Source organism: Periplaneta americana, chromosome 13 (genome assembly GCF_040183065.1).
Source record: "Periplaneta americana isolate PAMFEO1 chromosome 13, P.americana_PAMFEO1_priV1, whole genome shotgun sequence".
NCBI lineage: Eukaryota > Metazoa > Arthropoda > Insecta > Blattodea > Blattidae > Periplaneta > Periplaneta americana.
Genome location: NC_091129.1, coordinates 100,055,325 through 100,073,805, shown reverse-complemented (window position 1 = coordinate 100,073,805; position 18,481 = coordinate 100,055,325). Strand labels below are relative to the sequence as shown.

The following is an 18,481-nucleotide window of genomic DNA, read 5'->3' as shown; positions in this document are numbered from 1 at the left end:
ATGCACACGTTAAAATTATCTGTCACAAATTATTTCAGACTATTTTTTGTTAAGCTGAACACAATAAAAGTTTTGCATATTTTAACATTCACAATTTGAATTTATATTATTTAATAAAATTAAGAGAAGAAGATTCTGAAATAATCCAGGTAAACTAAAATCAAGCATAGGTTTTATTTACTTAATTTTGATAACGGTGTTCAGTTATCGCTATAATTTGAATTGTAAGCTTCAAGATGAAAGTTGAATATAAAATAAAAAAATACGTGTTTTGGTAACGTCACATTTGTTGAATACTTGTGGATCATTAGGTACTAAATCAATTTTAATTTGGATGGTTCTCATAGGCCCTATTATTATCTGTTAACATTGTGGTAATAGTTAAAAATGGGGTGTGACAGATTATCGCATGTACAAATACTGTTCTTTACCATTCAAGGTAATATTTGTAATATCATGGAGCATTGTTCAGAGGTCATTTATTTCCAAACGCCGGCGCACAGCGACATACACAACAGGACGGGAACAGGAACCAATCCATGAAAATGCCCTTGCAGTCGTTGTCGGGATCGTATGCCAGCAGGCGGTGCCATTTATATTTCTGCTCACATCCGCAGTCCCCTGAACATCTTTTCGTCTGCACTTTGCTCCTGAAAGAAAAAGTTAAAAATTTAAAATAGAAACCGAAAAAAAATATTTTAATTAATATTTAAAACGACAATATTTGACCACAATTTTTATACTATAAAACAGCGGGTGGAAAACTACTGCCCGCAGGCCAAATATGACCTTCCGATGTGTAGGGTAAAGTTGCCTAATTCCGTGACATATTTAATAAAGTCTACATTTATGCCAAAATTGTAATAAAAATGTTCAAATAACACATAAATGACGTTATTTGGACCTTTAGCTACAGTTTTTACAACATTCAGTGTCAACAGTTTCACAAGTTTGGTATATAATATATGATTTTTCATTGTTATACAGTGGCTCCTAAATGCGTGACAGGGATCCAAATTCCGTTATAGTGGTTTCCTAATTCCGTGATACTAAAATAATCCTCATTAACTGCTCAGAAAACAAACGCGTATTTGGAAAAACACATTAAAATCATGGTATATTGTTTTAATATGGATTAAGCAAGAAATTACAACATAGAAAAAGGGACTAAGTGACATAGAAAATACTTGTGTAACTACAGGAGTACATATTACATATTAATATATTATAAACAAAATAAACTGAAAGTTAAATTCAATACAAAATTAAATTTGAATAAATTGAATTATAACACAATTATTTCTCATTATTTGTATTCCTAACAACAGCAGTAATTAAGTTAAATATATGCCCTATTATTTTATTATAATTATAATTGATGTTTTCTATAACTTATTTCTATTATTATTTCCACGAACTATTTTCTTTCATAGACATTAATTTTCACAATTTAGCGTTGGCATTACTGGTCGAGTGAGCCAGGAAGGAGAAATATGAAAATAAATTCGAAAATGGGAAAGCTCCAGTAGCATAGTTATTGTCTCGTATTCATAGACTTTTTAGCGCGGGTTTCCGGTGGATGATCAGCGTTTTTCGTATTCATAAACCAGTGTTAGCGATAGGATATGATTTGAATTCTGTACAAGTAACCAGTGGATAGCCGGGGCTAGCTTAGTACGCTCGTAGCGCGTGCTGCGAAATGTCTATGAATAGCACCCTTAATGTTTAAATAATCATACACATTGATTCAGCTAACTGTAATCTACAGTAATATATCGTTTTTATAATGTTATATTAATTCTTACTTCAAATATAAAATGTTTCTTCAGAAGTGGTCACAAGAGAAAGAAAAACTTACTGGTCAACCACCTTTCACTGAACAAAACTTCTGCAGTCGACTGCTTCTATTCAAAAGGCGGGTAGTCAATAGAATTGAAAAGAAGACATCTCCTGGCATCTGTTATGTATTTCAAAAACTTTAAAGGCAGAGACCACAACTTTATGGCAGTCAATTGAAATTTTATCACGGGATTAGGAGTATCACGGAATTAGGCACTTTTACCCTACAATCCGGTTCGCGAGATAAATAACTTTTCAAGGGGTCTCGACGACTTATACAAGAAATGCTAAATTAGCAGATTTCATGTTCTTTTTTCTTAGCAACTAGGAGACATAAAACCTTGATCTTTTTAGTTATTATTCATTGTGCATATATACTAACTCTGGGGTTTGAAGATACATTTTCATGTAAATGTCCAAAATTTACTTATTTTTAATGTTTATTTTTTCTCCCAAAATACACTGTTGTTCGGTTCGCCGGGGAAACTTTTTGTGATCTAAACAGAGCATGTGACTAAATAAACTGTGCTATAATACTTAATAAATTACAGTTTTATGAAATTCAAAGTACACAATTATAAAAAAATTAAATCGTATTTGTGTAATCGAGAACAAGTTGTGTATGTTACTGGGGAAGATTCTTCTGTACAAGAAGTAATCATTGGTGTTCCACGAGGATCTATTCTGGGACCTTTGTTGTTCCTAATAGCAGTCAATTATTTACCTCGTGATATCTTAGTAATACTTTAATGTATAGTGATGATACTTCGTTTCTATCAATTGAGAGTAATATAGATATTTTAAAACAGGACGTTGATAATATAATGAACAAGGTACAGAATAATTTACAGCGATTATTTTTAAAATGAAAAAAAAAACGAACTTATGACTTTTAGTTTTAAATCACTTCCTGATGACTTGCTTCTGACTGTAAGATCAAATGTTAAATCTCTTGAAATAAATGTTGATGATTTTCTTTCCAGGGAAAGTAATATTCACAGACAGATAGATAAATAAGTAAATGATACATGTCTATGCTTATTTTGTGATACTTACGAACACACTTCTTGGTGAATGGCCTGCTCAAAATGCTGTGTATTGACAATTGCTCGAATTTTTCCGGCACTATTTGAAGCCCAGTACGGTGTAACTATTTCCACCTTCGATTCACAAGCGTCCACACTAAAAACAAAAGAATAACCTTATTACTATAATAACCAATACTGCTACTGCTAGCGCTGTTAATAATTACTGTATTTATTAATACACGTACTAATACCATTAAGGAGACTCTATTGGTGAAATAATGTTGAAAAATTGAAAAAAAAATCCACTTAAAATTTTTACAATGGTTTTACCTTTATATGATATCAAGATTACTGTCTGGTGTGGTTTTACGTCACATTTCATAATAGGACCGTATTTCTCTGAAGAAATTGAAAATGGACCAACAAAAACAGTGACGGTAACCGGGCAGCGATATTTTCAAATGTTGCAAGACTTCGGAATACCAGCGTTACAGAATCATGAAATCGAAAACATTGTTTTCATGCACGACAGCGCTCCACCTGACATACACAATAATGTAAAAACACTATAGCGCAACACATTTGGTGATCGTTTAATTAGTAGGTTTTTTCCGAACATCTTAGAAAGCATTGTAATAGTATTCAGAAAAGTCGATATACAATATAATATAAATATTTATTTTATTTGTTCTTATTCACAAAAAAGCAATTTTATTTTGTAGAATGGCAATAAAAAGTTTACTGTGTAATGTCTGGACAATATTTAATTTCTTTTGCGTTATATTTCCAAGTTTTTATGTCATATTTTGGTATTTTTAGGACATAAGTGTACGCATATTCCCACAATTTTTTAGGTCATAGAAATCCGAGGCCTAGTAATAACAAATGACTGAAAAATAAATGACTGTCCAAGAATGAATCCAAAGAAAACACTTACTCTACTTCACTTGAGATCCAATTTGGACTACTTACAGTAGGTCATTCTTCCTGAGATTTATCTATACTTCGTTCCATAATGTCTGAAAGGAGATGTAAACAGTGCCGGGGGAAAGAGAGTGAAAAGTTTAATACCTATTCTACCAATGCCAGAGGTCTCATCCCACGCTTGTCTTAAAGTTGGGAGAAGGTAAAGCGCTCTTTCTGCCGGAACTGTTTACGTCCCTGTCAGACATTATGGGACGAAGTATAGTTGTTATTATTTATTACGTAGTAAAACATCAACTTACCGGCCACTCTCACTTGATTGGTTATTCCGGAAAGATTGCCTCGTATGTCTCAGTTTAGAGAAATAAGATTCCCCCGGTTCGGTCGCTGGATCCGGCCCCGGGGGAGTATGGATGTCTGGCACCCCTGGAGGCATGGTTGTCTTTTTCTTTTCGTCTTGACCTCCTCCGCTGTCGCCTCCTTCTCCCGTAGCTTCACGTTTTGCATTCCTTTTGCCAGGCTGGTCGTACGTTTCTCTGGATGGTGGTCCATACTCCGTGGTCATAGTGAACTCTCCATACATCCTCTTCATCAGTGCCTTGTTTTCGTCAATAAATCGCTCGATTCTCTCTCTAGAATGATGGAAAATACGATTTCAACATTAGTTTATAATTGCTATACAGGGTGATTCAGAATGATGGCGAAATTTTTGTTAGAACATACTAGGTGACAGCTAGTACACAGCTATTTGAGATAGGACGAAGTGTAAGTTTCTCGTAGAAGAGCTTTTATTGAGGTATATTATGGAAGGTATGTAATTCCTCCTGCACTTCAACATTAATTTGTGAGCTGAATTTCTCCTTCCTGTTCCAAAGTAGTGCTATGTCCTCTTAGTACACAGTGTTTCGAAAAGGTGACAGTTTCATGTAATTGTTATTAAATATTAATGAGTGATAGTCAGACTGTCAAAGTTTCAAGTTCTGAGTTTCAAAGAACGTATTATTTCTGCTTTTGAAAAATGATAACATCATAACATAAATATTTTGCGTTCTACAGCTTGTAAAACAAATGAAATAACAATTGTAGAAAACAGTTTCGCAGATATTTCCGAATTGACCATCTACTACATCGTTGGTTTGGACGTGCTATCGCATCTGATCTGGCCTATTGCAGTTGGCCTCCCCGGTCACCAGACTTGACACCATAAGCCTTTTCTCTTTGGGGTATGTGAGGGATGTCCTGACTTAATGTGAGATGTAAAGTTCGAAGATGAATGATGTTTTTATTGCTCAGAAGCATGTTGTGAGATGCATGGCAGGTGTTGATATCGTACATCATGTAGGGAATATTTTAAGAGTTTTAATATTTTAACAGTTTATGCTTTATATATTTTTAAGCGTATGGAATTAATACATTCTGATAAGAACCATTTTTATCGAAATAGTGATTTTCATTATTATAACACGCTTTTTAAGGAAAATTTCAATATTCCAGCACATCGATTGACAAGTTTCAACAAAACGTATATGGCCTATGGCTTAAAAATATATAATGGTTTGCCTCATGAAATTAAAAATACGAATGATGTAAGATATTTTAATAGGCAAAAGAATTTTAACAAACCTCTGTCCCTACAATTTAGATGAAATACGTGTGGGTTTACATTGGTCCTAATTTATTGTATTTTTTATCTATTTTAATTATTGTTTTCTGTTTTAATTATTGTTTTCTCTCTTTCTCTTTGAGAAGTCCTATGGTTTTAACACTTTTATGGACAAATAAAAATGAAATGAAATGAAACGACATTTAGCAGCCCTTAAGTGACAACCCCAGTCAGTATTTCAAACAATACAACTGCACACTTGAATGTTACAAGATGCTTAATGACAAAAACAAAACTAATCAGTTGAAACATTCCATTCCCTACCTCAGTCATAACAATGATTGTAGCCAATTGCAGATATTTTTTCAGGTGGAAGTGACCTCTCTTATGTCATTATTTGGAATATCTTCCATTAAATATTAGAAGGGATTCATTGTAGCCAACAATGAGGAATTTAGTCTATCTCACAGCTGACAATTTTCCCCAAGATTCTTTAGCCGTGTCTGTGGTCCAAGCGCTAGCGCGCTAGTCTTCTGTTCAGGGAGCCCAAGTTCAATTTCCAGTCAGGTCGTGATGAAATTACGTTCAGCGAAATGCACACATGCAGAAGGCACAATTAAAGCAGAGTAATTCTGGATCGTACTTGCAAAACAATTAAATGCTTGTCTTATGTGACCATTTCTCTCTTACGTTTCAAACATTCACGTACAGGTGAATCATACGGCAGCGAGGTTGTTATGTATAAAATGTTGTTTAGAACAGGTGGACGAGCAGGTTGCAAACAAGATCAGACACGGAAATAGGACGCCTCGATTGTTTTCAACACGCGGAATATATTTAGACGGTCTAGTGAAAGTTCAAACTTCTGTAACGTCCCCGCCTCTCTCAGAATTGATTCACCTGCAGACACGTACAGCAGCATAGGCCAAACTAAACTCACTTTACTATTTTTGTTGTCAGTACATTAGAATAATATTAACGTGTCATTTAAAGCTATAGACTGAGGTTCCAGCTTGTGTGGGTTTCTGGACATACTGACGTAATGAACAATCAGATGCTTTGATCAAACAATTGGCTTTGTCGTTTTTCTAATGGATAAAGCTATCATTTTCCCATAAACGCCGGCTTTTTTAAATATTGCGGGGAGGGGAGAGTGGCAGGACTCTGCACAAAAGACCTGGAGAAAACTTTAATTGCTGTTTCTTTGAAAAAATCCCTACGGAGTATAGGCCTATCATCGTCTGATTTTTCATATATTACCCATAGAAATTGCTTAAACCAAGGTGGTTGAAAATTACAGCTCTTTGCTCACCCTTATTGATGCTTGCAGCGATGATGTACAGTACAAGAGTTATTGTAGGCATCCAACAAGGAAACCTCAGTGCGCAGAAACCTGCGGGCATGACTGTCTTGCGCAGATGACGTATGCTCCCGTTCCCAGCATGCTCTCACGCCTACTGAAGGGGGATAAGAGGGGGTATAACATGTGCGCCGCTAGGAGTCGGAGCAGATTTTTGTTTGTAGGATACCTATAGTTTCACTGGCGCTACTACAACTCAATTTATCATTCTGTTCCCGTTCATTGCTTTTTTATTTTGGGCAGTTTTCTTTATTAAAATGTTATCGATTTCCAATAGTTACATCGCAGTCACTGATAATTGAATAAGCACACACCCACGATGACAGTCATTACAAGAAACTATCACCGAAACTGTAACAAACTTAACTTTTTAAGAAAAAATGTTGAACATTAATAATAATATAGGCCTAATTGGTATTAGGTAAAAATATTGTCGAATACACTATCAATTAATTGTCAATTCCGTATTGTTATTTCTCCTTGGTAATTTTTATTTATTTATTTACTTATGTCTATAACAGGGCAAAGCCCCAATTACAATAGACAGTACAACAGTAAAAAAATTCTAGTGTACAATATTTGTTAAAAAACTTTAGCAAGTGCAGAATTTATCGAAATAGGTCTGTAATTTTGAACTTTGGTGTTGTTGCCTGATTTATAAACTGGACATACGCTGCTTATTTTCCATTTTTTAGGAAATTTTCCAGTTTTCAAACTAAGATTGTACAATAAAAACAGAGGATATGATAATACCACAGTCTACTATATATAGTCACGAAGCTTGAGTTTTGAGGGTGCTAGAAACAATAGACTGTGACGGTACTATTTTGCATTGCCTGTAATGAGGCGATATTAGCGATCCTAGTGGTGAGCAACTATCTAATGTTTGCATAGTTACTACGTATTGAGCTCCGCGACTGTATATACTAGACTGTGATAATACTTCGTAACAACCTTTTAAATGAAAGGTGGTATCCCATCTTTGGAATGGTAGAGGGAAACGGGAGTACACCGAGATAAAGCCTCTGCAATGAGTTGGTGGAATGATATGTAGTGTCATTCTAAGCTATCCGATAGTTTGTACGCAAGCTGCTTATCAGTAATGACTTTTATTACGCCTTGCGAAAGATGGCGGTATAATTCTCTGTAGAAAAATCACATATCCAGTTAGTAGTAGATGTTGGAAATATTCTCTATAGCCTATGCATGTTAGTGTAACTAGTACTTTACGTAAATACTTCGTTCATAATATTGTTTTTAATTTCCTCCGAAGTATACAAGTTGGGCCTTCATTTCACATCGGGAGAAGATTTATAATTTCATATAATCTCTCTTCTATTACAGCAAGATATGGTACTTTCTGTATTCAGAAGAAGTTGAGTTTGGGCTTTCCCCATTCTCGTGATGAATGATTTCACAGTATTTCATAGGAGGATAATATTATGTAGTCTTGAGGTGAACAAAAGACGAAAGGCGTATCCTGTTCTTTGAGGTCGATACAAATTACTGAATCTACTTGACTAATTAGGATTATTTATTAATAAATGGTTCACAAAAGTACATAAACTTAATAATTAAAAGTGACATATGCATAAATAGAATCCACTTGACTAATTAATATTGTTTCCGTTTTGTTCTCTAAAATAGAAGAGTTTATTTTTGCTCTATTTTCTGTCGCATTATAGCCTACAAGCTGGGAATAATATAACTGTGCGAATTTCAACAGCTTATTCCACGGATAATACCATATTAATTTCAAATGAATACTTTTCTCAGAAAAAAAGGTAATTTTTCCGTAAATGTAAACAGTATTTTATTAACAGTACGATACTGATTTTATTCTTATTGTTAGATAAAGTGGTAAGGTACTGTATATTTTTATTTCTTTGCATATTCTAAATAAAATTAACGATTTTTTTTTAAATTAAACAGTACAATTAATACATATCGTTATTTTCTTTCATTAAGAAATCTAGCAACCCTGCTGTAACTAATCGACAAATTTTATTTCCAACACAAACAAGAAATTCAATTGAATGATTGCAAAACTTACCTCCTGCAGAACATAGTTATTCAGAACTACCAACATTGTGACTAAGGGACGGAATGCTGCTATTCAGACCTGAGTTCTTGTAAGGGATATCATTTTATTTTTACTTCAATTTTTATTGTACCTGAGTTTTTGAATGTACTTCACTCCCACCCCTACTACTAATGAAGTTCAACCGTTCTCCAACACAGATCCAAGACCGCATATACAGTCATAGTAGCCTTACGGTCAAAGTAAACAGTACGTTCCAAAAATATGTTCGCGTTTTCCAGTGACGAAAGAGCTTTCAATATTGAATCATTTTCGCACAGGTACTGTCGTCCATTTGCCTACGTCGTATCCGGTTTCCCCCACCAGCTTTTATTCGCCAGCTAGCGGCTGGGCTGTCTTAGCTCTTTTCTGAGAACATTAATTTCTGTTAGGAATTGGACGTCTACGTAATATTATACAACTGTTTAAAATAACTTAAATAAAAGGGCCTCGTTAAGTAATTAATTGTCACGTCATTTCCTCCTTTTCTACGACCATACCACATAACCACTTGGACGGACAGTAGATGGTAGGCTATGTCTGAGTAATTTTATCTTTTCGGATCGGGGAGAAGTGAAGATTGAATTTACAGTACGTAAAGTAGGCCTACTCTTTTATAGAGTAGGTACAGAATTATTTCAACATGAGTTACTAGTACGAAGAACGAAACTGGTAATTGGGATTAGGTACAATAGTCTATAGTGCGATAATATGCACATTAGAACTGAAGGCTGTATCGAAATGAACGGCCACCATTTTCAAAAATGTGTTTAAATATTCATATTATGATTATTTTTTAATTTAACTTCATTCTCTATATTGTACGCTAATGTGCTGTAGACAATATAATATACACTGCATAATGACTACGTCCGCATGGACAGCTCAGTTCGTGAATAAAAACACTCATTGTTAATACTGTACTGTATTTTGATTAAAAAAAACCTAATGGAAATGATCAAACTCAAAAGCGCAATATTTCCTAGTTTACGGAAATGGATGAACTACTTTTCTTCCCTCCTATACCTAGTAAAGTGATTTGTTTGTATATTACGCCAGTATCATCGAACTCCAGTCGTGGAAGGTGGTAGCAAACGGCGTTGATCCTGAGGTATAGGCAAGTTAATATTAAAAATGTTAGTAAAAGTAAAATGATGTCCCTGTATGTATTCGCAGGTGAGCCGGCGATGCGGTGTTGCCAAACTATTCAGAATTTCAGCCTAATTTTCTAATTAATCATGCACGTAATTACAAAACGTATACATGCAACAGCTTTTTTATTTTAATGTATTCTTTTACCCTCTTCAATGTGCACAGTTAGGCTGGGCGCACGCCAATATCACTTCCACTCTGCGTTCCCTGGTCCTGCTCGGGGAAATTTGTTATGAAATGTTCTTCTTGTCGTTCCCGATGACTCAGACTTCAAATAAGGGTCGTAGATAAATATCCGCTGTTCTGACGTGTATCATACTCTCCACATGACGGTACTCCACAACTGATTCTTAGAATTTTGCCAACTTATTTTTCTCACGAAGGAATGCAAAACATTATTCATCTGAACTTAAAGCGCATTGGCTTAGCAATATGCCGATTTTTCTTTCGAAGTGCTATCACAGTCTACTATATACAGTCACGAAGCTTGAGTTTTGAGGGTGCTAGAAACATTAGACTGTGACGGTACTATTTTGCATTGCCTGTAATGAGGCGATATTAGCGATCCTAGTGGTGAGCAACTATCTAATGTTTGCATATTTACTACGTATTGAGCTTCGCGACTGTATATACTAGACTGTGGTGCTATCAAGAAGTGTTTTATTGCCGAAGCGTATGTCGCTTGTTTCCCGGCCGGAGGGAGGATGCCCATCTGTATCAATCATGCCTGCAGGCTGTTGTGTAGCACTAAAATGACACAGTAGGTAGGCCTACTACATAGAAGGTGCACGATCAGACTTTCTATATAGAATTCCTTTATAGTGAGAGTCGAGACATTGGAGGATCTCTTTCTGATTGATTGGAGACAGTTATCATAGCATCAATTAATAATTAATTAAAATCTAATGATACATTATTAATACCAATAACTGGCCTATCAGGCAGTACATATCACTTGACGATATGTGTCAGAGGAAGAACAATTGTTTGTATACATCTGAAGTCTTATTAGTGTATGTAATATGTAGCTAATCGGCATGTATGAAATGGAGGGAGAAAGGAACTGGCCACCCTACCCCATTATCTCCTGGCCTAGTTGTCTCATTAGTGGTGCCTTCTTGGTATCACTTGTGAGGTTCAGACCTGTCTTCGGACAGTTGACTAAACAACAGCAACATATTATTATTATTATTATTATTATTATTATTATTATTAGGCCTATTATTATTATTATTAACATTATTATTGTAGTACTAACTTTTTAGGTGTTTGCACTGTCATGAATGAAGACATAAGACATTAAACATTTCTGAGTTACGTATTATTATTATTATTATTATTATTATTATTATTATTATTATTAAAGTTATTATTGTAGTATTAACTTTTTAGGTGTTTGCAGTGTCATGAATGAAGACATAAGACATTAAACATTTCTGAGTTACGTATTATTATTATTATTATTATTATTATTATTATTATTATTATTATTATTATTATTATTAAAATTATTATTGTAGTACTAGCTTTTTAGGTGTTTGCAGTGTCATGAATGAAGGCATAAGACATTAAACATTTCTGAGTTACGTATTATTATTACTATTATTATTATTATTATTATTATTATTATTATTATTATTATTATTATTATTATTATAGTACTAGCTTTTTAGGTGTTTGCAGTGTCATGAATGAAGACATAAGATATTAAACATTTCTGAGTTACGTATTATTATTATTATTATTATTATTATTATTATTATTATTATTATTATTATTATTATTGTTGTTGTTGGAACAACGTTCTTTTACTTCTCGTAAATCTACGACACGGGCTTCCCAGTTTTACTTTCCTCCCGAAAAAGGTCTTTAAAGTCAATCCACTTAGGTTAGATTTGAACCCAAGAATTTAGTATCCATCTGCCCGTATGGTAACTAAAAGGCTTTCGTTGAGGGTCCCACCATGAATATAGAGCATCTACTCATGCTGTTAAGGTTGCCTCTCTCTATAATTTTTCTAGTTATTATTATTATTATTATTATTATTATTGTTGTTGTTGTTATTATTGTTATTATTATTATTATTATTATTATTATTATTATTATTATTATTATTATGTCGTTTTGCCTGCAGATGGTCTTGCTGTTACCTTTTCATGCCATCTTAAGATAAGTGCGAGTCGTTATAAATAAACTTGCGCAATTAGAATCATACCTTAATAGGAGGTAGCACTCCAACAACATAGATTATGTCTGCTAGCCTGTTACTATTCTCAGATGCAAACATAAGCGTACTTTCACACCCTATCTATAGCGGAGTCCTTAGCGAGTAATTTATGGTTCTACATAACCTGCAATTTGAGTAATTTAACTTTCATATTAAGATTGTTGTTGTCAGAAATGCACAGGTGCGCACAAGTTAACACACCTGCCCAGCCGTTTGTTGGGCATTTCATGGTCTTGTATCACATTTATATGACTGTGAACCTAAAAGAATTGCATGTGTAAAGTGGAGTAACGGTTAGCATGTATGACCGTGCATCGAGCAGGCCAGAGTAATTTTCGGTGGCGTTGGATCTCGGATTCATTTCGCCACCATAATTACACTTCCCTCTTTCATCATCCCCGTTTCTTTCCTATGTTTCTGGGTCGTTCTGATGTAGACTCGGTTGCGGATCGCCACCAAACTTGGATCCTTTGGCATGTGGTCATTAGTTGCTGGTGGTAGTGCCGTGTACCGTGGGCCCTCCCCTGGGCTCATGGTACTTCGTGGAACCTGAGGTTGAGGGATCGCGGTGATGTCTACACGGAAAGGTAAAAGGATTCTATAGACTGTAGGGGAGTACAGGGGCGGCTCGCGGGAGGCTAACAAGTAAACCTTCAGGTGGGGTAAAAAAACAAAGACTTACCTTTATTACCATTCGATTAAGTATTAAAAGCAATGCAAAATACGTAAATTTTACAACTCGAACGCAATGAACACCAGAGATCGCGACCAATCAAGATCAAGTTGACATGGGCTACTTAGATTGCAAACAACTATACCACGCAGCAATGCTAGATGCGAGAGCGAAGACAGTACTGCTGTAGACGCGCTGTCAGCTAGTTTGTACCTTGCAGTTTATTGTGTAATGTTATGTGCAGTGAGCTGAAAAAGATGAACCCAGTGAATATAGTGATTAAAATTCTGGATAAACTAAATGAAGAGGGTTATAAGGAGACAGTGAAATGTCGCGGAAGGAACTTGAAATTGTTGATGATATATATATATGACTTATTAAAGAGTTATGAATCGGAAGCAATTGAAGAAAGTCATACTCTGGACACTGATGAAAATGAACCATGAAATGATGACAATGTCATGCTTCATGTACGAGAATGGGAGACTGAAAAACCAAATACTACGTCAGAAGAGGAATTAAGTACTTCACAAAGTTCCAGTTCTCAATACGCTCCATCCCCTCCCAAAACATCCCGAGTCATTGACTCTGAAGAAAAATGTAAGGTAATAGTATTGGATTCTGCCAGGTGTACCGACAAACAAAAAGAAAAAGTTTAACCATAGGTCATGGAGCAGTATGAAGCATAAATTCACGTGGTTAACACACGAAAGTCAACTGTCAAAAGATTGCAACTCATAAGTCGTATTTGGTGATATGATTTTGGACAGTTTGGACATGTACAATGATGATCAAGTGTTTAATACAGACGAATGTGGGTTCCATAAGGACATGCCTTTCGGCAGAACATTAGAACGTCAAGGAACCAGTAAAGTGTATGGTGTCGTGCAATCCAAGGGGGAAACTACACATTCCTACACTATAACGCCGGTGGTTTCTAAAGCTGGAAAACTGATGCCAAAGTTACTACTTATTTTCCAAGAACCGAAAGGTATAAGTCAAAGAGTTGCGGAACGCATTTTCCGGAGTGACAACCTGGTAGTAAAATGGACTTCGTCGGGAAAAATGGCCAAAAAAATATGGATACAATTCTTACGAGAAATATTCCTTGATATCGGGAAAAATGGCCAAAAAAATATGGATACAATTTTTACGAGAAATATTCCTTCCTAATTCTCCAACTTGCAATCTTCTGCTTTGGACTCGTATGGTGTCTACTGCGACGAAAATACAATTAAGCAACTGTTAGAAGAAGGGGACTATGGTCTCGAAAAACGAGTAGTTAAAATCATACCACCAAATACGACTTATGAGTTGCAATCTTTGGACAGGTACTTTTTTCGAATGTATAAGCATATGATTTGACACATTTCTCATAATGTAGATTTTGATGATTCATCTGATACATTACAACAACGCAACAGTATAGGCCTACTGAAACTACAGTCGCTTGTTTACCAGAAGTTTCCTTCTTCACGATTGCAACAGGCGCATGGGTATGGTTGGGTGATAGCTGAATTGGGATCCAGAAGTGGACAACGTTTTCAAAACACTACAGAGTACTGTATCCGAAATGTACAAGGAATATGTACGATATGTGCAAAATCAGCGTGTATAAAGTGAGGGTGTTGTACTGACAATTTGTGTTTCCAACATTTTGCATTAGCTATCACTGTTGTGCGACATAATGTTTCTGGATAAAAACAAATCAGATTCTGGAATACGATGAGTTAAGTAACATGTTGACCACATCATCGTTTTCCTTCTTATGCATTAATCGCTAGTTGAAGATGTGTTTTCTTCCTGCTTGAAGCCTCGTTTTCTGCGCTGTGTATCGCATTTAATAATTGCAGTCGAGTTACGAAATTTTAGGATTACTCATATTTTATTATGCTGATACCATAAATATAAGTCTCACTTTCATTGTTTTTTACCTCAGGTGAAGGTTTACTTGTAAGTGCATGCACACTATTCCAAGCTACCTACGTGCGAGGGCATTCTCTAGCCTGTGTTCGAGGATCGAACCCAGGTCCTTGGTTCTACGTACCAAGCGCTCTGACCATTGAGCTACACCGAAATTCAATCCACAGCACCGGATCGAATTTCCCCTCCTCCAGTGTTTTTCCCTTTGTTGCCTGACTCCAAGTTCGACATGTATGTTGACATTTTTATATTAAGTCAACTGCCATTAGGCCTATAAAAGAAGCGCACTCAGTTGAGTGACTTGGTGGCCGGGATTCCACAGTAATATGCACTGTTGCTCAAAGAATCTACGTAAAGATTAATTTTTGGTCCTATATATGTAGGACCAAAATTAATTTTTAAGAAAAAATCTACCAATAGAGAAATATAAGAAAAGAAAAAAAGGAATCGAATGGAAAAATAAAGATGAGAGAGGTGTGTAAATGAAAGAAAGTGATATACGAGTAGAAAAAAAACGTCGAAACGAAAAGACAAAGACAAGTGGGAAGGATTAAAAAAAATGTTATGTCACTTATTACAAAGACATTTTAGGTCCAAAATAATCTTAATAATATAAGGTCACATATATTTTTAATTTACAGAAAATTTAGAAAATTTTGAGGACCAAAACCGAAAATGTGATTTTTGCTCATCTACACTACTTACTTTCCTCAAGAAAGACAGAGAATTTAAACAAAGAAGAAAAATAAAAAAGGTAAATTGAAGAGGTGACAAGGGAACAAAGAAAGAAAAGAACGAGTTCATAAATGGTAGATTGTATTCGTCCCGCATTATCTCCCGCTTATGTCGCTGGGTTTTAAAGGATGACGTAATAAAAAGAAAATAGAGAGATTTAACTTCTACATCACGGGTGACCTATATAACCCGAGTCTGTTCCATATATGATCAGTCAGCAAGGAGCAAGGTTGTGCCATGCCATACCCAACTCTCCAAGAGCAATAGCCTCATGCAATAGTAGTTTCGTGTTATTATAGTGGGATAGGCAGACCAAGGCCGCCTGAATCTCAAGTCTTCACGCCTCATCTGTCTGTGTGTGCATTACTGTAATTGGTAGGTGTTGCCAGTTGTCAATCCATGTATAAGACTGCGATGACACTGCGAACGAAAACAAATAAAGTGACATCAAAAACCTTTTCATTGCATTTTAACCATGTCCTGATTGCACCTATGCAGTATAAAATATTGCCATGGCAACTAAAACTTAGCTTTAAGCAAAGCCTGTATTGAATAGTAAAAAAACAAGGTACAATACAAACACAGTCCAGTATAATATACAGTCACGAAGCTTGAGTTGTTGACGTTGCTAGGAACAATAGACTGTGCAGGTACTATTTCGCATTGTCTGCAATGAGGCGATATTAGCGATCCTAGTGGTTAGCAACTATCTATGGATGCATATTTATTACATATTGAGCTTCGTGACTGTATATACTAGACTGTGATAAAAATGTAAGGAAAAAGTTTTTGATGTCACTGTAGATAGGATTTGCGTACATAACACATTTAATAATAATAATAATAATAATAATAATAATAATAATAATAATAATAATAACAATAATAATAATAATAATTTACTTACTTAAAAATGGCTTTTAAGGAACCCGCAGGTTCATTGCCGCCCTCACATAAGCCCGCCATCGGTCCCTATCCTGGGCAAGATTAATCCAGTCTCTATCATCATATCCCATCTCCTTCAAATCCATTTTAATATTATCCTCCCATCTACGTCTCGGCCTCCCCAAAGGTCTTTTTCCATCCGGCTTCCCAACTAACACTCTATATGCATTTCTGGATTCGCCCATACGTGCTACATGCCCTGCCCATCTCAAACGTCTGGATTTAATGTTCCTAATTATGTCAGGTGAATAATAAAATGCATGCAGTTCTGCGTTGTGTAACTTTCTCCATTCTCCTGTAACTTCATCCCTTTTAGCCCCAAATATTTTCCTAAGAACCTTATTCTCAAATACCATTAATCTCTGTTCCTCTCTCAAAGTGAGAGTCCAAATTTCACAACCATACAGAATAACCGGTAATATAACTGTTTTATAGATTCTAACTTTGAGATTTTTTGACAGCAGGCTAGATGACAAAAACTTCTCAATAATAATAATAATAATAATAATAATAATAATAATAATAATAATAATAATAATGATAATAATAATAATAATCTGATCGTACCAAGCCATAGTGGTTAAAGCATCCAGTTTAGGAGATAAGATTGATAAGGGACAAACGTTCGTATCCCACGTAGGACTTCAACACACGATTATAAATTTAAACTAACAGTTGAAGTCAAAATAGGAGAAGGAACGTCAGAATGAAGTGGAATAGGGAGAGCAAAACAGACAAGGATGCGCTTTATCACCTACCCTGTTCAACATCCACTTGGAGAATTTAGTGAAGAACTATTCTCAAAACGTAGGAAGAGTGATAGTAAGAGGAAAAATAATAAAGTGAATAAGATTTGTTGGTGATATGACATTGTTAGTATAAGAGGAGATGATACTAAGGGTCATGCTACTGGAATTAAATGGCATTGTGAGAAATATGGGATGAAGAAAATGCAAACAAGACGAAGACTATGGTTATCGGAAGAAAAATTAATAAGGTAAACATACGAATTCGAACAAATGGACAGCTTAAAATATTTTGGAGTGCACTGTAACTAGTAACTTGAGCTGGTGCCAAAAAGTAAAAAAGAAGATAGGAATGGAAAAGGAAGCTTTTAGAAAAGCAAGCATTTCTCGCTGATCTCTGGAAAAAGAACTAAGGAAGAGACCAGTGAAGCGTTTTGAGTCGAGTGTCGCAGAAAACCCCTAGAAGCATTTGAAATGTGAATATGGAGAAAAATGGAACGTGTGAAATGGATAGAAAAAATAAGAACTGAAGCTATGCTAGAAAGAGTGAGTGAAGAAAGAATAATGCTGAAACTGTTCAGGAAGAGAAAAATAAATTGATTGGGTCACTCGCTGAGAAGAAACTGCTTACTGAAGGATGAACTGGAAGGAATGGTGAACGAGAGAAGAGTTCGGGCCAGAAGAAGATATCAGATAATAGACAACTTACAATTTACTTACTTACAAATGGCTTTTAAGGAACCCGGAGGTTCATTGTCGCCGCCCTCACATAAGCCTGCCATCGGTCCCTATCCTGAGCAAGATTAATTCCTACGCCTTGGCCTCCCCAAAGTTCTCTTCCCCTCAGGTCTTCCAACAAACGCTCTATATGCATATCTAGATTCACCCATACGTGCTACATGTCCTGCCCATCTCAAACGTCTGGATTTGATGTTCCCAATTGTGTTATGTAAAGAATAGAATGCGTGCAGTTCTGTGTTGTGTAACGTTCTCCATTCTCCTGTAACTTCATCCCTCTTAGCCCCAAATATTTTCGTTTTTTTTAGTACGTTATTTTACGACGCTTTATCAACATCTCAGGTTATTTAGCGTCTGAATGAGATGAAGGTGATAATGCCGATGAAATGAGTCCGGGGTCCAGCACCGAAAGTTACCCAGCAAATATTTTCGTAAGCACCTTATTTTTGAATATTCTTAATCTCTCTTCCTCTCTCAAAGTGAGAGTTCAAATTTCACAACCATACAG

General features: G+C 35.5%; 1 protein-coding gene across 1 annotated transcript in view; it reads right to left on the bottom strand.

The window, feature by feature from the left end:
* Positions 1–338: 338 nt before the first annotated feature.
* Positions 339–18,481, bottom strand: part of spz3 (Spaetzle domain-containing protein 3) — a 339,160-nt gene continuing 321,017 nt past the window's right edge. Inside the window, exons 3-5 of the mRNA XM_069843631.1 lie at positions 4,094–4,423; positions 2,896–3,021; positions 339–650 (exon numbers count right to left, since the gene is read on the bottom strand). Coding sequence (XP_069699732.1) covers positions 476–650; positions 2,896–3,021; positions 4,094–4,423 — 631 coding nt within the window. The 3' untranslated portion in view covers positions 339–475. The remainder of the gene's footprint in view (positions 651–2,895; positions 3,022–4,093; positions 4,424–18,481) is intronic.